Genomic DNA, 23,903 nt, shown 5'->3' with positions numbered 1-23,903 from the left:
TCCATGAGCTGTAGAAACATTGTGTCGGAGGACTGATGGGCTGTATGCCCTGTAAGTTCTCGTGTCACCAATTAGGCTGTTGGCGTTTAAATCTTGTGGTGGTTCTTGTTAGCCAATTTTTCTTTTTCACCGAATTTTATCTAAAACGTTATGTATGAGGGCGTACTTCAATTACACCAGCTGTCAGACGTGTGTGTAGCTCTGTTTATTAAAAAGTACTGGTGATCTGTGGATCTCGCCAGCTCTCGATCATGGAGGTATTATACCTTCATGATTAGATGGTATTAGACAATTCCAAACTGGCTGCTTTTCTGTGAAAATTGAAGGCTGAAAGCCTAAAAAATCTGTGGTATTTTGTTTACATCCATTTCGTAGGCGTTTGAGCTGGCCAACATGTGTTTTCTGGGCAAATATTTACTATATACATGTGGTTTCTTTGTAACCGGTTTTTATATTTGGAGAAATTCACCAAAAACGCTAACAATGTCCGGTCGTCTATGAAATTCTAATTAAGGTAGAAGCCTAGTCATAATTTTTTGACAAAATTGGTCATAAATCGCATGACAATGTTAATTAGTTTATTATGTACAATCATGAAGCTAATGTCTCATGGTACAATGGAATAGCATTATTTTGTGTGTTACAGTTATGCTTTTTGAGAAACGCGTCCTAATATTTCTTGAAAATTGCTATTTTTAGAACATTTCCATAGAACACAATGTTAAAGAAAAACTGCATTTTTTGACACTTTTTAAAACCCAGATTTTTTAAATAATTCAGAACAACAAAAAGTACTCCATCATTAACAATATATGATTTTTTCAGTCTATGTCACCAGGCTAGATTTTGAGATATTGCATAATATCTCTGCCATAGAAACCTGTGGTAAAAGAGTTATAATAGTGTCAATATGGCGATTTTCCACTAAAATTAAACCATCAATTTCTCGAAAAAAGGCTGGTGACACACAACTTTTTTTAGGTCAATATCCTTATATTGCCTTGGAGTACAATTTATTGCAAAATGAATAAATTCTGGGTTTATTAATTTATGAGTAGGTTTCTACCTTAATGGTAGAGCCCTGTAAGCAGTCCCGTCAATGAGACCGAATACTAGTACATGGCGAGGTAATTGGGAGGGGTGTATTAAAGCCATGCTGGATATAAAATCATGTGATGCGTATTACTAACATTTCCCTGGGGAATTAAACTGGTTACATAGAACATGGAAACTAAAAACAAAACGATACACTACTACTTGTGTCCCCGGTCCGATGCTTGACGAATCCGATGTTAGGCGAATGTAACGCTAACGTCAGTTTTGTTGTGCCTTTGAAAATGCAAAGAAATTACTGGTTTATTATCAAACTATTTTATAGAGTAAATTTGAAAATCTGGATAGTTTATCCAGATAAACACGTTGAACACAACTCGCCGCTTTACGAACGCTTATATAATCCAAATATTCGGCGTTTGACCCTGGTGGTGAATATTACTCTTTCTCGTCAAGCTAGGTGGTCATAAATCTAAAAATAAAAAAAGCATCGCAGAAACTATTTCCTGGTCGTTTTGGTGAAGTGCAAGTCCCTTCATCCAAAATGAACCCACAAATAATGGAAACCTTGGACTTTCCGTATTGCGAAGAGGTTTCTAAATATGAAAAGCTTGCGAAGATCGGGCAGGGGACATTTGGGTAAGTTTTTTTTTTTTTTTTTTTACGAAAATTACCTCCATTCGTTTTCGTTCCATGTTCGTTGGTAAATAACGTTCAATTTGACGATTTGTTGTGACTAATGAGTATTTGCAAATTTAAAATCTGAAACAACCAAGTAATGACAGGGGATTGGTAAAATGGAGATACACTCAGAGACTCGATAAAGGTAAACATTGGAAATTAGGGTGTTTATAGTGAGTGGAGATGTATGAAAGGTGCAACGTTGACGTCATTTCTAAGAACATCATGACTGCTGGGGTTATGTGTCATTGATTCGCTTGAAAGTAAACCCGTCACTTCACACTGATCCTCACATTACGAGTAATCTGTAAAATTCGAGTTGTGGAGACTGGTTCCAGTTTTAGTGAATTGGTTTTAAGTTCGTGTAAATGAAAATAACAATTTATAATAACAATAACTTCACTATGCCATCAGAGGGTTCAGTATGGTTATATACCCTATATAGAAAATTCAGTCCCTCACCCCCTTGGCTATTATTGCCAATTTTTCGTCGCCAGAGTGATTTACATCATCAATTTTGGTTCCCGAGCGTTTCAAACAGGGGTTTCTTTAAGAGCCGGCAGCCGGCCATATGACCTGCGAGGTATGTATGTCTGGGGGGGGGTCTAAAAAAACTCTGCGACGCGATTGTGCGACTCGTCGAATGTTGATTATTGCACTAAAATTCAGTCCCTCACCCCCTTGGCTATTATCGCCAATTTTTCGTCGCCAGAGTGATTTACATCATCAATTTTGGTTCCAGAGCGTCTCAAATAGGGGTTTCTTTAAGAGCCGGCAGCCGGCCATATGACCTGCAAGGTATGTATGTTTGGGGGTCTAAAAAAACTCTGCGACGCAATTGTGCGACTCGTCGAATGTTGATTATTGCACTTTGCGAAAGGAACGCAGTGTCACTCTGTGAAAAGCACGATTCCCATTGGTTGGTTGGTCGAAAAGTGCGAATCCCAATGGTCGATCGACGTAAGGGTACACTGCATGCCTTATAATGACGTGCTTCATACCCCTGGCAAAGTTTCTAAATAAGGCAAAACAGAAATCAGGTATATGATAGCTATCACCTCTACATTGGGAGAATCCTGTAACTATCCTTAATTTGTTTTTCCTATTAAGCTTTTAACATCTTTTATTTTTAATTTTATCTTATAGTCTAGCTACTGTATTTTTTCTTATGATTTGTATTTTATTTACCATACTGCGCCCTCTGATGGCATAGTAGTGTAATAAAGTTATTACTTATAGACATGTTTGGTTTTAAATGGTTATTTTGCTGACTGCTTGCGAACTACGGTAAACAAGTATTTACGGACGACATGCCGCACGGTAATCAGCAAGCATTTAAAATTTATTTATTAACATATATAACATCCTCCGGAGGAGATAAAAGGGGTTACAAAACACATGCACGTTGGTGTTGGCTGCCTTATTACGGTGTTACATCAGGGAGCTGGTAACATTAATGCCATTTTGAAGTTGTAAGGCTTTGTCTGCAACTATGCTCATTGGCATAGGCAGCAGCTTTAAAGGGAGTAGAGCATGAAGTATGTTTCACACGATGGTATGCTCTTTTTTTGTCATTTATTTATTTACTTATTGACTCTTACACAATCCCCGGAGGGAAAGAAAATGGTCACAAAGTACAAGGAGAAATATATATATAAAAAAAACACAAAAAAAAACACAATATACTAAATAACAAATACAATCACTAAATTACTAAATAATACAAAATCTCTAAGCAAGTATAATTTGTTATGACTATATTCATCACTTTGAACTCCCAAATAAAGCTTGTAGCGGGTCAAACTGTTTCTAGGCAATCAGTATTGTTTTATTAAGAATATTAAGAGAAAAAAAAAATGTAAAGCTATGTGAATGGATTGAAACTACTGCTAAAGATTGAAAACTAAACTGGCAGTGTCAACGGAAAATTAGATGAGTGCGCGCTCTCTGCATAAACGGAAACGATGGCTTCGATTATTTGGTCGATGTCGATGAGCAACAGATTTCCTGTACTCACTTCCTCGTCTGATCACCGGCCCTCAACGGTCTCGCCTATCGATGTCGTCATTGGATAAGTAGTTGAAACTCTTTCGCGTTGATGCAAATATTTCAGCCTAATCGTCCCTTTCGTACCACTCGCGAGGTTGGTCATAATATGACCTAGACGTGCTTGCAGTCTGTTGCGATTCCGATGAAAAATTCTTGAAAAATAGATATAAATTGTGTACTAGTAAACAAGGGGTGAACGCGAAAGTCCTGTAATTTTTCATCGGAATCACAACAGGCAAGTCTAAATTAGTAAATATGACCCTGAGTTGCAGATTTTTCTTTGCCTCGGCTGTCATTGGCTTCTTTGCTTTCTTTCTTTTCATCGCCATTGCGATAGTAAGATGGTGTTATTAAAATGGAATATAGACTTAGAAAATAAAACGATTTCTTAGACAAAGTCTTGACTGAAAATAATGCTAACAATGGACGTTAGATAAATATGCATTGTTTGCGATAGGAAGCTTGTCGCTTGTTCTATACGTCAACAGAGTATTAGTATAGTATACATATACATGTTATAAACATTATGCAAATCTTTATATTAACGAAACGGTAGTAGTGTTAGCGTTTGAGCACTGGTCTTTCCGAAAGTTGGAAAAGCTGGGATGATGAATCAAGGTACAAAGTAACCGTTTTATCAATTGTTGAAAAATCAAGAAAGAAAAAAAAATTTCTTCCCGCTACATTAAGATCAATATGGACCACCAAAATTTGGCTCATTTTAAAAAAAATAAACCATAATTTTCATTAATAATGACTTCAAAAATTATGATACAAAAATAATTACATTCATACCACAAACCAACAACGTTTTTGTTTACTTTTCACAACTGCTACAAAGTATTTCATTTCTGGTGGTTAAAATACCAGCTGATCGATCGTAGGCCACAAGTTTCGAGTCCGTTTATGATCTAAACGATTGCAAACAACTGCTGTCATGGCAAAACGTTGCACATCGTGAATGATTTTTTTTCACTGCATCCAAATTATTTTCCTTGATGCACTCAACAAAGTCAAGGCTGACATACAACATTTGTTGCAGAACATGTGAAAAGTACTTCGCGTTCCACTCGCTTTGAAGCTGTCGCCTATGTTAATGAGCATAGTCGTCGGGACGAAGCCTTACAACTCCAAGATGGGCAGTCAACATCAACATGCACGTTACACTATTTAACTTTTCTAGCCAGCGGTGTGATGTGTCTAATCACCGTAAACCATATGTCATTTGTTTGGTCCCACAATTTGTCTTCCATGTGCTTGCCGATCAGCGAACAGTGCGGCATGTTGCCGGTACATAGTGTTACACACTTTTTTTACCGTACTATTTTTACCATTTAAAACTTAATTTTTTATAAGGCATGCGGTGAACCCTTACACTGTAAATGAGAAGTAATATTACGGGCATCAACCATTGGGATTCAGGGGTGGATTTAGAGGGGGGCCGAGGGGGCGCGCCCCCTATTTTGAACCACCGCAAGGGCTTCGCGCCATCGGCGCTCGCGAACTAGTCCTTCGGCCAACTTATCGGCCCTCCTATTCCAGAATCCTAGATCCGCCCCTGGGATTCACGGTTTTCGACCAACCAACCAATGGGAATCGTGCTCTTCGCAAAGTGACACTGCGATCCTGTCGCAGAGTGCAATAATCGACATTCGGCGAGTCGCACAATCACGTCGCAGTCGTTTTTAGACCCCATTACATACATGGGCCTGCTACAAGCCCAAATTGGCCATCTACTTCCTGGCTCCTGACCACCAACACCAGTCTCGCTGCAGCGCTTCGCACTGCCAAGAGCCTTTTAATTTTTTGGGGCCTGTTGTTACAGGATGATGGCCTGCTATTAAATGAATTTGCGAAAACCCTGCTCAATCGTTCTGTTTCAATACAGGATTTTGATATGCCAATCGGGCATTTTAACAATTTCTTACTGGAGCGTCCCCTGTATAAATGGTCCTCTACTCTCCAAAAAGTGACAGTGGTACTAGCCCAGAATAGAATTTGACAACATTCCCTTGAGCGTTTTAGGATAGTGGGAATAGAAGCAAATAGATGGAAATATGAGGAATGATGATTCGATTTCTGGCTGGAAAAGCTGTATCTAGTGTTCATTTCTATGCAATAGGTCTACGCGATTCTCAATTCCGATTTGTAAAAGTTACACAGGTAACTAATTTTTAGGTAACTTTTTAGCTCTGCTGTCGACTTTGTCGAGCGGAGCTTATCATATGAGTGATTGTCCATCGTCCGTGTCAATGTTTTACTTTTTCGACTTCTTCTTGAAAACTACAAGCCTGAATGCTTTGATACTTGGTGTATATGTACCTTGGGTAGACCTCTCTCAGATTTGTTCATTTTGTAATGATATCTTCAATTCTCTAATTTTGATGAATATTTTTTGGTAAAAAGTGATATTTTCCACATCTTATTGAAAACCACAAGTCTGATTGTTTTGATACTATACATATTGTTCATCTTTTAATGATACTTTCTGTTCTTTAATTGAAATGTGCATTGCTAACAGCGGAGCTATCTCAGCCGAGAGGCTGCTTGTTTTGTCTCAAGACATGTTACAATTGACCATTTTCCGTTCGCTGCGAGAATCATGCATTATGTGTGAAATCAAACGTAAAAACAGAACAAACAAAGGTCATAGCGTTGTAGTGGCATCAAACATCGCGTGGGATTCAGTTCTTCTTGATGACATATGGTAGTAGAATAATGAATTGTCAGAAGAGTTAAAAAATTATTTTAAGGGTGTTTCATTGAGAAAATTTCGAGGTAATATATATTATGGCAGTTTTTTTCAAAAAACAAATTGACACTGACAAAAAACACATACTGGAATGATAAACACTATACAGAATTTTTGACTCCCATGTGCGAAGCACATAATGGGAGTCTTTGCAGTTAGTGTGTCTGTCTGTGTGTGTGTGTGTGTATGTGTGTGTATGTGTGTATGTGTGTCCGACTGTTCCACTGCTATCTCAAGAACCATACATCGGTTTTGGTGCATAGATGCTCTGGGCCAATGTGCAGATTTGATTAGGTTTTGGTAAAAATCCATGCATATTAATTACCTAATTTGCATGATAATTAGCTAATTTTTAGCTGTTCTATGACTGTTCCACTGATATCTAAAGAACCACTCATTGGATTTTGATGAAACTTGGTACATAGATCATCTGAACATATGCGCAGATTTGATTAGTTTTTGGTAAGAATCCATGCATATTAATTATCTAATTTGCATGATAATTAGCTGATTTTTAGCTGTTCCATGATTGTTCCACTGATATCTAAACAACCACTCATTGGATTTTGATGAAACTTTGTACATACATGCTCTGAACCTAATGCTAGGTTTTGATTAGTTTTTGGTAATAATCCATGGATACTAATTACCTAATTTGCATAATGATTAGTCAATTTTCGGTTTTTCCACTGATACATTTTGTATCTCAAGTACTAATCATCACATTTCAATGAAACTTGGTACATAGATGTCATATGACACTGCACAGACCTGATAGTTTTTATGGTAATATCAGTACATATTAATTACCAAATTTGCATAATTAATTAATTTTCATCATTTGATATAAGTAGTGAGCATTACATTTTAATGAAACTTGGTACTTACATACTCAAGGACTATGCAGAGATTGATTGTTTCCGATAAATATTTGTGCATATTAATCACCTAATTTGCATAATTAGTTAATTTTCAGCTTTTCCACGGGTATCTCAAGTACTAATCATCGCATTTCAATGAAACTTGGTACATAGATCCTTTAGGACTATGCAGAGACCTGATTAGTTTTAGGGTAAATAATTGTGCATATTAATTACCTAATTTGCATAACTAATTTTCAGCTTTTCTTCTGATATCTAAAGTACTAATCATCACATTTCAATGAATCTAGAATTATGCAGACCAAATTAGTTTCCGGTAAATATTTGTGCATATTAATCACCTAATTTGCATAATTAACCAACTTTCACACTGATATCTCAGGTACTAAACATCACATATCAATGAATGTACATGGATGCTGTAGGACAATAGACAGACCTGGATAATTGTGGGTTAAAATCTGTACATATTAATTACCTAATTTGCATAATTAACCAATATCTAAAGTACTAATTATTCCATTTCAATGAAACTTAGTACAAAGATGCTCTAGGACAATGTACAAACCTAATTAGTTTGGGGTAAAAATCTGTTCATATTAATTCCCTAATAAGCATAATAATTCATAATTTGTTGGTTCTGATAACATTTCAATTAAACTTGGAAACATAGATTTTCTGTTACATTGCGCAGACCTCATTAGTTTTACACTCAAATATGTTCATATTAATTTTCTGATTTGCATAATTAGTTTTCAGCTAAGTAATTTCGAGTTATATTTAATGTGTCTCCAATACTCTCAGCACATGGGAGTTCTTTCTAAGCTTTCTTTGATTACATTTTGTAATGTCACTGCTGTTTTTTAATATACAGGTATATTAATATCCAATTATAGGTAAGACAAAATAATATTAATGTATTGTGTTTCTGGTAACATTGAAAACAAAATTAGGGTACATGTAGGTACAGTAGTTTGGTTGGAATTACTTTTTATTTTATCATAAATTTTAATTTATGAAGGCAAAATAATTATTCTCAATTTATTATTCCACAGTCATACTTGGCCCATACATCTTACATGTACTGGTTGACATTTTAGTTCAAAAATAAAGAATTTTATATAAAGCTGAAAGGTGTACCTACATGTACATGTGCCCATTTTCCAGTTTGGCCATGAAAAGATACTGAAAAATCTAGGCAAGGTCAGGTTACCAGAAAAGCATTATGTTGGAAATTTATTGATGACACAGCTTATTAAGGGAACATTAACCAGTACATGCAGTGGCAGTAGTTTGATTAACATTTTGACTTAATTATTATGAAGATTTAAGAATGCCAATGACAATTGCCTTTATATACATGTAGCATATACTAAGCACTTCAGAAAAACATTCAGGGCAAGTAGACAGCTACTTGGTCCATTATAATGGACTCACTGAAATGCAAAATAATTTGTTGATTCTTTCACAGGGAGGTGTTCAAAGCAAAGCATAGAAGAACCAAAAAAGTGGTTGCTTTAAAAAAAGTACTAATGGAGAATGAAAAAGAGGGGGTGAGTTTCAATTTCTTCTGAGCTTTAATGTTTACCATGCTTCTAATCAGTTCTGGGAATAGTTAAATTTGTATATTTAAATAAATTTGTTCTTTTTCAGTTTCCTATCACTGCTTTGAGGGAAATAAGGATTTTGCAGCTTTTGAAACATGAAAACATTGTTACATTTCTGGAGATCTGTCGTACCAAAGGTTAGTACTATAGGATTTACTGCGTTTAAAAGCAGTAACAAAACCGTTGCTTTTTGATCCTTTAGAAAAGGTCTTCATAAAATTTATCATTGTATTCATCTGAAAGATTTCTCTGGGCAATGTTTTGGATAATGGTTCATATTTTGGGAGATCATCAGAACCAAAACATCGCATAGAGATTACACAAAATATTAACAGCTTGCTCTATTATGACCACACACATGGGAGTGGTAGTAGTGGGGGCTTATGACCACACACATAGAGATGGTGGTGGTGGGGCCTTATGACCACACACATTGAGATGGTGGTGGTGGGTCCTTATGACCTCACACATGGGAGTGGTAGTGATGGGGCCTTATGACCACACACATGGGAGTGGTAGTGGTGGGGCCTTATGACCTCACACATGGGAGTGCTGGTGGTGGGGCCTTATGACCACACACATTGAGATGGTGGTGGTGGGTCCTTATGACCACACACATTGAGATGGTGGTGGTGGGTCCTTGTGACCACACACATGGGAGTGGTAGTGGTGGGGCCTTATGACCACACACATTGAGATGGTGTTGGTGGGTCCTTATGACCACACACATTGAGATGGTGGTGGTGGGTCCTTATGACCACGCACATGGGAGTGGTAGTGATGGGGCCTTATGACCACACCATGGGAGTGGTAGTAGTGGGGCCTTATGACCACACACATGGGAGTGGTAGTGGTGGGTCCTTATGACCACACACATGGGAGTGGTAGTGATGGGGCCTTATGACCACACACATGGGAGTGGTAGTAGTGGGGCCTTATGACCACACACATGGGAGTGGTAGTGGTGGGGCCTTATGACCTCACACATGGGAGTGCTGGTGGTGGGGCCTTATGACCACACACATTGAGATGGTGGTGGTGGGTCCTTATGACCACACACATTGAGATGGTGATGGTGGGTCCTTGTGACCACACACATGGGAGTGGTAGTGGTGGGGCCTTATGACCACACACATTGAGATGGTGGTGGTGGGTCCTTGTGACCACACACATGGGAGTGGTAGTGGTGGGGCCTTATGACCACACACATGGGAGTGGTAGTAGTGGGGCCTTATGACCACACACATTGAGATGGTGTTGGTGGGTCCTTATGACCACACACATTGAGATGGTGGTGGTGGGTCCTTATGACCACACACATGGGAGTGGTAGTGGTGGGGCCTTATAACCTCACACATGGGAGTGGTAGTGATGGGGCCTTATGACCACACACATGGGAGTGGTAGTAGTGGGGCCTTATGACCACACACATGGGAGTGGTAGTGGTGGGGCCTTATGACCTCACACATGGGAGTGCTGGTGGTGGGGCCTTATGACCACACACATTGAGATGGTGGTGGTGGATCCTTATGACCACACACATTGAGATGGTGGTGGTGGGTCCTTGTGACCACACACATGGGAGTGGTAGTGGTGGGGCCTTATGACCACACACATGGGAGTGGTAGTAGTGGGGCCTTATGACCACACACATTGAGATGGTGTTGGTGGGTCCTTATGACCACACACATTGAGATGGTGGTGGTGGGTCCTTATGACCACGCACATGGGAGTGGTAGTGATGGGGCCTTATGACCACACCATGGGAGTGGTAGTAGTGGGGCCTTATGACCACACACATGGGAGTGGTAGTGGTGGGTCCTTATGACCACACCATGGGAGTGGTAGTAGTGGGGCCTTAAAACCACGCACATGGGAGTGGTAGTGATAGGGCCTTATGACCACACACATGGGAGTGGTAGTAGTGGGGCCTTATGACCACACACATTGTGATGGTGGTGGTGGGGCCTTATGACCACACATATTGAGATGGTGGTGGTGGGTCCTTATGACCACACACATTGAGATGGTGGTCGTGGGTCCTTATGACCACACACATGGGAGTGGTAGTGATGGGGCCTTAAAACCACGCACATGGGAGTGGTAGTGATAGGGCCTTATGACCACACACATGGGAGTGGTAGTGGTGGGGCCTTATGACCACACACATTGAGATGGTGGTGGTGGGTCCTTATGACCACGCACATGGGAGTGGTAGTGATGGGGCCTTATGACCACACCATGGGAGTGGTAGTAGTGGGGCCTTATGACCACACATGGGAGTGGTAGTGGTGGGTCCTTATGACCACACACATGGGAGTGGTAGTGATGGGGCCTTATGAACACACACATGGGAGTGGTAGTGGTGGGTCCTTATGACCACACACATGGGAGTGGTAGTAGTGGGGCCTTATGACCACACACATGGGAGTGGTAGTGGTGGGGCCTTATGACCTCACACATGGGAGTGCTGGTGGTGGGGCCTTATGACCACACACATTGAGATGGTGGTGGTGGGTCCTTATGACCACACACATTGAGATGGTGGTGGTGGGTCCTTGTGACCACACACATGGGAGTGGTAGTGGTGGGGCCTTATGACCACACACATGGGAGTGGTAGTAGTGGGGCCTTATGACCACACACATTGAGATGGTGTTGGTGGGTCCTTATGACCACACACATTGAGATGGTGGTGGTGGGTCCTTATGACCACACACATGGGAGTGGTAGTGGTGGGGCCTTATAACCTCACACATGGGAGTGGTAGTGATGGGGCCTTATGACCACACACATGAGAGTGGTAGTAGTGGGGCCTTATGACCACACACATGGGAGTGGTAGTGGTGGGGCCTTATGACCTCACACATGGGAGTGCTGGTGGTGGGGCCTTATGACCACACACATTGAGATGGTAGTGGTGGGTCCTTATGACCACACACATTGAGATGGTGGTGGTGGGTCCTTGTGACCACACACATGGGAGTGGTAGTGGTGGGGCCTTATGACCACACACATGGGAGTGGTAGTAGTGGGGCCTTATGACCACACACATTGAGATGGTGTTGGTGGGTCCTTATGACCACACACATTGAGATGGTGGTGGTGGGTCCTTATGACCACGCACATGGGAGTGGTAGTGATGGGGCCTTATGACCACACCATGGGAGTGGTAGTAGTGGGGCCTTATGACCACACACATGGGAGTGGTAGTGGTGGGTCCTTATGACCACACACATGGGAGTGGTAGTGATGGGGCCTTATGAACACACACATGGGAGTGGTAGTGGTGGGGCCTTATGACCTCACACATGGGAGTGCTGGTGGTGGGGCCTTATGACCACACACATTGAGATGGTAGTGGTGGGTCCTTATGACCACACACATTGAGATGGTGGTGGTGGGTCCTTGTGACCACACACATGGGAGTGGTAGTGGTGGGGCCTTATGACCACACACATGGGAGTGGTAGTAGTGGGGCCTTATGACCACACACATTGAGATGGTGTTGGTGGGTCCTTATGACCACACACATTGAGATGGTGGTGGTGGGTCCTTATGACCACGCACATGGGAGTGGTAGTGATGGGGCCTTATGACCACACCATGGGAGTGGTAGTAGTGGGGCCTTATGACCACACACATGGGAGTGGTAGTGGTGGGTTCTTATGACCACACACATGGGAGTGGTAGTGATGGGGCCTTATGAACACACACATGGGAGTGGTAGTGATGGGGCCTTATGACCACACCATGGGAGTGGTAGTAGTGGGGCCTTAAAACCACGCACATGGGAGTGGTAGTGATAGGGCCTTATGACCACACACATGGGAGTGGTAGTAGTGGGGCCTTATGACCACACACATTGTGATGGTGGTGGTGGGTCCTTATGACCACACATATTGAGATGGTGGTGGTGGGTCCTTATAACCTCACACATTGGAGTGGTAGTGATGGGGCCTTATAACCTCACACATGGGAGTGGTAGTAGTGGGGCCTTATGACCACACACATTGAGATGGTGGTGGTGGGTCCTTATGACCACACACATTGAGATGGTAGTGATGGGGCCTTATAACCTCACACATTGGAGTGGTAGTGATGGGGCCTTATAACCTCACACATGGGAGTGGTAGTGGTGGGGCCTTATGACCACACACATTGAGATGGTGGTGGTGGGTCCTTATGACCACACACATTGAGATGGTAGTGATGGGGCCTTATAACCTCACACATTGGAGTGGTAGTGATGGGGCCTTATAACCTCACACATTGGAGTGGTAGTGATGGGGCCTTATAACCTCACACATGGGAGTGGTAGTAGTGGAACCTTATGACCACACACATGGGAGTGGTAGTAGTGGAACCTTATGACTACACACATGGGAGTGGTAGTAGTGGGGCCTTATGACCATACACATGGGAGTGGTAGTAGTGGAACCTTATGACTACACACATGGGAGTGGTAGTAGTGGGGCCTTATGACCACACACATGCGAGTGTTAGTGGTGGGGCCTTATGACCACACACATGGGAGTGCTGGTGGTGGGGCCTTATGACCACACATATTGAGATGGTGGTGGCGGGTCCTTCTGACCAAACACATTGAGATGGTGGTGATGGGGCCTTATGACCACACACATGGGAGTGGTAGTGATGGGGCCTTATGACCTCACACATGGGAGTGGTAGTGGTGGGGCCTTATGACCACACACATGGGAGTGGTAGTAGTGGGGCCTTATGACCACACACATGCAAGTGTTAGTGGTGGGGCCTTATAACCACGCACATGGGAGTGGTAGTGATGGGGCCTTATGACCACACACATGGGAGTGGTAGTAGTGGGGCCTTATGACCACACACATGCAAGTGTTAGTGGTGGGGCCTTATAACCACACACATGGGAGTGGTAGTGGTGGGGCCTTATGACCACACACATTGAGATGGTGGTGGTGGGTTCTTATGACCACACACATGGGAGTGGTAGTAGTGGGGCCTTATGACCACACACATGGGAGTGGTAGTGATAGGGCCTTATAACCACACACATGGGAGTGGTAGTGATGGGGCCTTATGACCATACACATGGGAGTGGTAGTGATGGGGCCTTATGAACACACACATGGTAGTGGTAGTGATGGGGCCTTATGACCACACACATGGGAGTGGTAGTAGTGGGGCCTTATGACCACACACATTGTGATGGTGGTGGTGGGTCCTTATGACCACACACATTGAGATGGTGGTCGTGGGGCCTTATAACCTCACACATTGGAGTGGTAGTGATGGGGCCTTATATTAAGTTATAACCTCACACATGGGAGTGGTAGTAGTGGAACCTTATGACCCCACACATGGGAGTGGTAGTAGTGGAACCTTATGACCACACACATGGGAGTGGTAGTAGTGGGGGCTTATGACCACACACATAGAGATGGTGGTGGTGGGTCCTTATGACCACACACATTGAGATGGTGGTGGTGGGTCCTTATGACCACACACATGGGAGTGGTAGTGATGGGGCCTTATGAACACACACATGGGAGTGGTAGTGATGGGGCCTTATGACCTCACACATGGGAGTGGTGGTGGTGGAACCTTATGACCACACACATGGGAGTGGTAGTAGTGGAACCTTATGACCACACACATGGGAGTGGTAGTAGTGGGGCCTTATGACCACACACATGCGAGTGTTAGTGGTGGGGCCTTATGACCACACACATGGGAGTGCTGGTGATGGGGCCTTATGACCTCACACATGGGAGTGGTAGTGGTGGGGCCTTATGACCACACACATGGGAGTGCTGGTGGTGGGGCCTTATGACCACACACATGGGAGTGGTGGTGGTGGGTCCTTATGACCACACATATTGAGATGGTGGTGGTGGGTCCTTATGACCACGCACATGGGAGTGGTAGTGATGGGGCCTTATGACCACACCATGGGAGTGGTAGTAGTGGGGCCTTATGACCACACATGGGAGTGGTAGTGGTGGGTCCTTATAACCTCACACATGGGAGTGGTAGTAGTGGGACCTTATGACCACACACATGGGAGTGGTAGTAGTGGGGCCTTATGACCACACACATGCAAGTGTTAGTGGTGGGGCCTTATGACCACACACATGGGAGTGGTAGTGGTGGGGCCTTATGACCTCACACATGGGAGTGCTGGTGGTGGGGCCTTATGACCACACACATTGAGATGGTAGTGGTGGGTCCTTATGACCACACACATTGAGATGGTGGTGGTGGGTCCTTGTGACCACACACATGGGAGTGGTAGTGGTGGGGCCTTATGACCACACACATGGGAGTGGTAGTAGTGGGGCCTTATGACCACACACATTGAGATGGTGTTGGTGGGTCCTTATGACCACACACATTGAGATGGTGGTGGTGGGTCCTTATGACCACGCACATGGGAGTGGTAGTGATGGGGCCTTATGACCACACCATGGGAGTGGTAGTAGTGGGGCCTTATGACCACACACATGGGAGTGGTAGTGGTGGGTCCTTATGACCACACACATGGGAGTGGTAGTGATGGGGCCTTATGAACACACACATGGGAGTGGTAGTGGTGGGGCCTTATGACCTCACACATGGGAGTGCTGGTGGTGGGGCCTTATGACCACACACATTGAGATGGTAGTGGTGGGTCCTTATGACCACACACATTGAGATGGTGGTGGTGGGTCCTTGTGACCACACACATGGGAGTGGTAGTGGTGGGGCCTTATGACCACACACATGGGAGTGGTAGTAGTGGGGCCTTATGACCACACACATTGAGATGGTGTTGGTGGGTCCTTATGACCACACACATTGAGATGGTGGTGGTGGGTCCTTATGACCACGCACATGGGAGTGGTAGTGATGGGGCCTTATGACCACACCATGGGAGTGGTAGTAGTGGGGCCTTATGACCACACACATGGGAGTGGTAGTGGTGGGTCCTTATGACCACACACATGGGAGTGGTAGTGATGGGGCCTTATGAACACACACATGGGAGTGGTAGTGATGGGGCCTTATGACCACACCATGGGAGTGGTAGTAGTGGGGCCTTAAAACCACGCACATGGGAGTGGTAGTGATAGGGCCTTATGACCACACACATGGGAGTGGTAGTAGTGGGGCCTTATGACCACACACATTGTGATGGTGTTGGTGGGTCCTTATGACCACACATATTGAGATGGTGGTGGTGGGTCCTTATGACCACGCACATGGGAGTGGTAGTGATGGGGCCTTATGACCACACCATGGGAGTGGTAGTAGTGGGGCCTTATGACCACACACATGGGAGTGGTAGTGGTGGGTCCTTATGACCACACACATGGGAGTGGTAGTGATGGGGCCTTATGAACACACACATGGGAGTGGTAGTGGTGGGGCCTTATGACCTCACACATGGGAGTGCTGGTGGTGGGGCCTTATGACCACACACATTGAGATGGTAGTGGTGGGTCCTTATGACCACACACATTGAGATGGTGGTGGTGGGTCCTTGTGACCACACACATGGGAGTGGTAGTGGTGGGGCCTTATGACCACACACATGGGAGTGGTAGTAGTGGGGCCTTATGACCACACACATTGAGATGGTGTTGGTGGGTCCTTATGACCACACACATTGAGATGGTGGTGGTGGGTCCTTATGACCACGCACATGGGAGTGGTAGTGATGGGGCCTTATGACCACACCATGGGAGTGGTAGTAGTGGGGCCTTATGACCACACACATGGGAGTGGTAGTGGTGGGTCCTTATGACCACACACATGGGAGTGGTAGTGATGGGGCCTTATGAACACACACATGGGAGTGGTAGTGATGGGGCCTTATGACCACACCATGGGAGTGGTAGTAGTGGGGCCTTAAAACCACGCACATGGGAGTGGTAGTGATAGGGCCTTATGACCACACACATGGGAGTGGTAGTAGTGGGGCCTTATGACCACACACATTGTGATGGTGGTGGTGGGTCCTTATGACCACACATATTGAGATGGTGGTGGTGGGTCCTTATAACCTCACACATTGGAGTGGTAGTGATGGGGCCTTATAACCTCACACATGGGAGTGGTAGTAGTGGGGCCTTATGACCACACACATTGAGATGGTGGTGGTGGGTCCTTATGACCACACACATTGAGATGGTAGTGATGGGGCCTTATAACCTCACACATTGGAGTGGTAGTGATGGGGCCTTATAACCTCACACATGGGAGTGGTAGTGGTGGGGCCTTATGACCACACACATTGAGATGGTGGTGGTGGGTCCTTATGACCACACACATTGAGATGGTAGTGATGGGGCCTTATAACCTCACACATTGGAGTGGTAGTGATGGGGCCTTATAACCTCACACATTGGAGTGGTAGTGATGGGGCCTTATAACCTCACACATGGGAGTGGTAGTAGTGGAACCTTATGACCACACACATGGGAGTGGTAGTAGTGGAACCTTATGACTACACACATGGGAGTGGTAGTAGTGGGGCCTTATGACCATACACATGGGAGTGGTAGTAGTGGAACCTTATGACTACACACATGGGAGTGGTAGTAGTGGGGCCTTATGACCACACACATGCGAGTGTTAGTGGTGGGGCCTTATGACCACACACATGGGAGTGCTGGTGGTGGGGCCTTATGACCACACATATTGAGATGGTGGTGGCGGGTCCTTCTGACCAAACACATTGAGATGGTGGTGATGGGGCCTTATGACCACACACATGGGAGTGGTAGTGATGGGGCCTTATGACCTCACACATGGGAGTGGTAGTGGTGGGGCCTTATGACCACACACATGGGAGTGGTAGTAGTGGGGCCTTATGACCACACACATGCAAGTGTTAGTGGTGGGGCCTTATAACCACGCACATGGGAGTGGTAGTGATGGGGCCTTATGACCACACACATGGGAGTGGTAGTAGTGGGGCCTTATGACCACACACATGCAAGTGTTAGTGGTGGGGCCTTATAACCACACACATGGGAGTGGTAGTGGTGGGGCCTTATGACCACACACATTGAGATGGTGGTGGTGGGTTCTTATGACCACACACATGGGAGTGGTAGTAGTGGGGCCTTATGACCACACACATGGGAGTGGTAGTGATAGGGCCTTATAACCACACACATGGGAGTGGTAGTGATGGGGCCTTATGACCATACACATGGGAGTGGTAGTGATGGGGCCTTATGAACACACACATGGTAGTGGTAGTGATGGGGCCTTATGACCACACACATGGGAGTGGTAGTAGTGGGGCCTTATGACCACACACATTGTGATGGTGGTGGTGGGTCCTTATGACCACACACATTGAGATGGTGGTCGTGGGGCCTTATAACCTCACACATTGGAGTGGTAGTGATGGGGCCTTATATTAAGTTATAACCTCACACATGGGAGTGGTAGTAGTGGAACCTTATGACCCCACACATGGGAGTGGTAGTAGTGGAACCTTATGACCACACACATGGGAGTGGTAGTAGTGGGGGCTTATGACCACACACATAGAGATGGTGGTGGTGGGTCCTTATGACCACACACATTGAGATGGTGGTGGTGGGTCCTTATGACCACACACATGGGAGTGGTAGTGGTGGGTCCTTATGACCACACACATGGGAGTGGTAGTGATGGGGCCTTATGAACACACACATGGGAGTGGTAGTGATGGGGCCTTATGACCTCACACATGGGAGTGGTGGTGGTGGAACCTTATGACCACACACATGGGAGTGGTAGTAGTGGAACCTTATGACCACACACATGGGAGTGGTAGTAGTGGGGCCTTATGACCACACACATGCGAGTGTTAGTGGTGGGGCCTTATGACCACACACATGGGAGTGCTGGTGATGGGGCCTTATGACCTCACACATGGGAGTGGTAGTGGTGGGGCCTTATGACCACACACATGGGAGTGCTGGTGGTGGGGCCTTATGACCACACACATGGGAGTGGTGGTGGTGGGTCCTTATGACCACACATATTGAGATGGTGGTGGTGGGTCCTTATGACCACGCACATGGGAGTGGTAGTGATGGGGCCTTATGACCACACCATGGGAGTGGTAGTAGTGGGGCCTTATGACCACACATGGGAGTGGTAGTGGTGGGTCCTTATAACCTCACACATGGGAGTGGTAGTAGTGGGACCTTATGACCACACACATGGGAGTGGTAGTAGTGGGGCCTTATGACCACACACATGCAAGTGTTAGTGGTGGGGCCTTATGACCACACACATGGGAGTGGTAGTGGTGGGGCCTTATGACCACACACATGGGAGTGGTAGTGGTGGGGCCTTATGACCACACACATGGGAGTGCTGGTGGTGGGGCCTTATGACCACACACATGGGAGTGCTGGTGGTGGAGCCTCATGACGACACACATTGAGATGGTGGTGGCGGGTCCTTCTGACCAAACACATTGAGATGGTAGTGATGGGGCCTTATGACCACACCATGGGAGTGGTAGTAGTGGGGCCTTATGACCACACACATGGGAGTGGTAGTGGTGGGGCCTTATGACCTCACACATGGGAGTGGTAGTGATGGGGCCTTATGACCACACACATGGGAGTGGTAGTGGTGGGGCCTTATGACCACACACATGGGAGTGGTAGTGGTGGGGCCTTATGACCTCACACATGGGAGTGGTAGTGGTGGGGCCTTATGACCTCACACATGGGAGTGGTAGTGATGGGGCCTTATGAACACACACATGGGAGTGGTAGTGATGGGGCCTTATGACCACACACATTGAAATGGTGGTGGTGGGTCCTTATGACCACACACATTGAGATGGTGGTGGTGGGTCCTTATGACCACACACATTGAGACGGTGGTGATGGGGCCTTATGACCACACACATTGAGATGGTGGTGATGGGGCCTTATGACCACACACACGGGAGTGGTAGTAGTGGGGCCTTATGACCACACACATGGGAGTGCTGGTGGTGGGGCCTTATGACCACACACATTGAGATGGTGGTGGTGGGTCCTTATGACCACACACATTGAGATGGTGGTGATGGGGCCTTATGAACACACACATGGGAGTGGTAGTAGTGGGGCATTATGACCACACACATTGAAATGGTGGTGGTGGGTCCTTATGACCACACACATTGAGATGGTGGTGGTGGGTCCTTATGACCACACACATTGAGATGGTGGTGATGGGGCCTTATGACCACACACATGGGAGTGGTAGTAGTGGGGCCTTATGACCACACACATTGAGATGGTGGTGGTGGGTCCTTATGACCACACACATTGAGACGGTGGTGATGGGGCCTTATGACCACACACATTGAGATGGTGGTGATGGGGCCTTATGACCACACACACGGGAGTGGTAGTAGTGGGGCCTTATGACCACACACATGGGAGTGCTGGTGGTGGGGCCTTATGACCACACACATTGAGATGGTGGTGGTGGGTCCTTATGACAACACACATTGAGATGGTAGTGATGGGGCCTTATGAACACACACATGGGAGTGGTAGTAGTGGGGCATTATGACCACACACATTGAGATGGTGGTGGTGGGTCCTTATGACCACACACATTGAGATGGTGGTGATGGGGCCTTATGACCACACACATGGGAGTGGTAGTAGTGGGGCCTTATGACCACACACATGGGAGTGCTGGTGGTGGGGCCTTATGACCACACACATTGAGATGGTGGTGGTGGGTCCTTATGACCAAACACATTGACATGGTAGTGATGGGGCCTTATGACCACACACATGGGAGTGGTAGTGGCGGCGCCTTATGATCACACACATTGAGATGGTGGTGGTGGGTCCTTATGACCACACATATATAGGTACTACATGTGGACCTCTCTCAGATTTGTTCATTTTGTAATGATATCTTTAATTTTCTAATTTTGGTGAATATTTTTGTCATTTTTGGTAAAAAGTGATATTTTCAACTTCTTGTTAAAAACCGCAAGTCCAATTGCTTTGATATTACATATATAGGTACTACATGTGGACCTCTCTCAGATTTGTTCATTTTGTAATGATATCTTTAATTCTCTAATTTTGGTGAATATTTGTGTCATTTTTGGTAAAAAGTGATATTTTCGACTTCTTGTTAAAAACCACAAGTCCAATTGCTTTGATGTTACATATGTAGGTACTACATGTGGACCACTCTCAAATTTGTTCATTTCATGATGATATCTTCAATTCTCTAATTTTGAAGAATATTTTTGTCATTTTTGGTAAAAAGTGATATTTTCTTCTTGTTATAAACCACAATCATTTATGGTGAAAAATGATATTTTTGAATTCTTGTTGAAAACAGCAAGTCCCATTGCATTGATACTATGCATATCGTTCATTTTCTAATGATATCTTCTGTTCTTTAATTGAAATGTGCATTGCTAACAGCGAAGTTTTCTCAGCCGAGAGGCTGCTTGTTTAGATTTGTTCATTTCGTGATGATATCTTCAATTCTCTAATTTTGATGAATATTTTTGTAATTTTTGGTAAAAAGTGATATTTACGACTTCTTGTTAAAAACCGCAGGTCAAATTGCTTTGATATTACATATATAGGTACTACATGTGGATCTCTCTCAGATTTGTTCATTTCGTAATGATATCTTTAATTCTCTAATTTTGGTGAATATTTTTGGTAAAAAGTGATATTTTCAACTTCTTGTTAAAAACCGCATGTCTGATTGCTTTGATATTACATATATAGGTACTACATGTGGACCTCTCTCAGATTTGTTCATTTTGTAATGAATCTTTAATTCTCTAATTTTGGTGAATATTTTTGTCATTTTTGGTAAAAAGTGATATTTTCCAATATTGTTGAAAACCGCAAGTCTGATTGCTTTGATACTATGCATATCGTTCATTTTCTAATGATATCTTCTGTTCTTTAATTGTAATGTGCATTGCTAACAGCGGAGCTATCTCAGCCGATAGGCTGCTTGTTTGATCAGTGCCTAATATCTCATATTCTTGTTTGTTTTGTACTTTTAGCAACTCAATTCAACCGATTTAAAGGCAGTATTTTTCTAGTGTTTGAATTCTGTGAACATGACTTGGCCGGATTACTCAGCAATCCCAATGTGAAATTCAATCTGGGAGAAATCAAAGAAGTTATGAAACAACTATTGAATGCTTTGTACTATATCCATGCTAACAAGGTACTGCACAGAGACATGAAAGCTGCCAATATACTCATCACTAAACGGGGAATCCTCAAACTTACAGATTTTGGACTTGCAAGGGCATTCAGTAATGCCAAGGGTGCACCTAGTAATAGATATACTAATCGTGTAGTGACATTGTGGTACAGACCACCTGAGTTGCTGCTCGGTGAAAGGAATTATGGTCCTCTTATTGATCTTTGGGGTGCAGGTTGTATTATGGCTGAGATGTGGACACGGAGTCCTATTATGCAAGGAAATACAGAACAACATCAATTGACTCTGATAACACATCTCTGTGGCTCTATTTCTACTGAAGTATGGCCTGATGTTGATAAGCTGGAGTTGTATAGCAAGTTGGAGCTTCCCAAGGGACAGAAACGCAAAGTTAAAGAGCGACTAAAAGCATACGTAAGAGACCAGTATGCACTTGATGTTATTGACAAGTTGTTGTCTCTGGATCCTGCACAAAGATTGGACAGTGATATTGCGTTGAATCACGACTTCTTTTGGACCGACCCATTTCCAACTCCACTTACTAAAATGCTATCAACCCACACTCAGTCGATGTTTGAGTATTTAGCACCACCACGTAGACGCTATCCAGGTGGAGCTCAGCCACCACCTCAAGGACAGCGACCCAGTACAGCCAGTGATGCTGCATTTGATAGAGTATTTTAACTACCTTTTTGTCAGCCAGGTATGGTGAGTTTGACAGATTTTATACAGCATTTACTACTTGGTAGTTGGTGTTGTCAATTAGCACTTGTATCTCTATTATTTTGGTGTAAAATGAAAATCTATAAATCAACACTGTACTGAAATATAGCAACAAAAATAGTCCTTGACTTATCTAGAACAGAAAAGATGGAGGTAACATTTTAAGACATTATTTTATTGTCAGCTTTTCATATGTGTGTAGTACATGTAACATTATATTGTTGCAGAACATGATTTAGATTTGCACCAATTTATCAAATTTTGAAACCAAGAATGTACTATTATGTAGTTGTTTGAAATGCTGTCGTTATCACAGTTTAATGCATCCATGTCAACGACTTAAGTTTTATTTGTTATTTGTACATGTTTGGGGTCCTGATTGTTTATTACACATAGTATTAATTAAAGAGTTTTTTAAGTGGTTTAAATGTTTCTATTTGGAGTTTACTATTCTTAAAAGTTCATATATTTTATACTGCATAGAGCAGCATATCATTTATCTAAAGTAATTTAATCCTGTAAATACTGTGTAATTTTAATCATAATCAGTCAGTCATTCTTTTATCTTGCCTTGCATGCTTTGACTGAACTTTTTACAAATACAAAAATATATTACCGGGTAGTATACATACTTATATGATCCTACATGTATGTTAATTTGTTTTGAGTTTTGATTAAATTTGAATGAAAGAAATGCCAAAACTGTTTATTTGAATGGGTTGTCACTCATTCTTGACATGCCTAGGCTGTTGAGAGACAGTTGTTGACAATTACATGTTGAATAATGCAACTTGCATTGCATTGCAAGGCTCAATCTGTATTCTGAAGACGCCCAATTTCAATATCAAAATTTCTAAAAATGCCTGATTGACATACATTGTAGTGTTCGAAATATTTTGAAGACCAGCGTTTAAAGTTGTATTATCAGTAGACTTAAGGTAGCGGGAC

General features: G+C 43.9%; 1 protein-coding gene across 1 annotated transcript; it reads left to right on the top strand.

The window, feature by feature from the left end:
- The first annotated feature begins 1,517 nt into the window (after positions 1-1,517).
- Positions 1,518-23,073, top strand: LOC100378843 (cyclin-dependent kinase 9-like). The gene is made up of 4 exons (XM_085492508.1): positions 1,518-1,692; positions 8,888-8,969; positions 9,070-9,160; positions 22,066-23,073. The coding sequence occupies exons 1-4, from the start codon at positions 1,598-1,600 to the stop codon at positions 22,914-22,916; spliced, it is 1,119 nt and encodes a 372-aa protein (XP_085348634.1). The 5' UTR covers positions 1,518-1,597; the 3' UTR covers positions 22,917-23,073.
- Positions 23,074-23,903: the final 830 nt, after the last annotated feature.

Source organism: Saccoglossus kowalevskii, chromosome 17, assembly GCF_978046115.1.
Source record: "Saccoglossus kowalevskii chromosome 17, keSacKowa6.1, whole genome shotgun sequence".
Taxonomy (NCBI): domain Eukaryota; kingdom Metazoa; phylum Hemichordata; class Enteropneusta; family Harrimaniidae; genus Saccoglossus; species Saccoglossus kowalevskii.
Note: the sequence above shows the minus strand (reverse complement) of the source record. Positions and strands in the feature narration are given on the sequence as shown.

What these genes read in the sequence shown, in the direction of transcription:
- LOC100378843 (XM_085492508.1), top strand. Translation starts at nt 1,598, where the DNA reads ATGAACCCACAAATAATGGAAACCTTGGACTTTCCGTATTGCGAAGAG. An exon ending in ATCGGGCAGGGGACATTTGG is followed by an intron (nt 1,693 to 8,887) that starts GTAAGTTTTTTT and finishes ATTCTTTCACAG; the next exon opens with GGAGGTGTTCAAAGCAAAGC. An exon ending in TGGAGAATGAAAAAGAGGGG is followed by an intron (nt 8,970 to 9,069) that starts GTGAGTTTCAAT and finishes GTTCTTTTTCAG; the next exon opens with TTTCCTATCACTGCTTTGAG.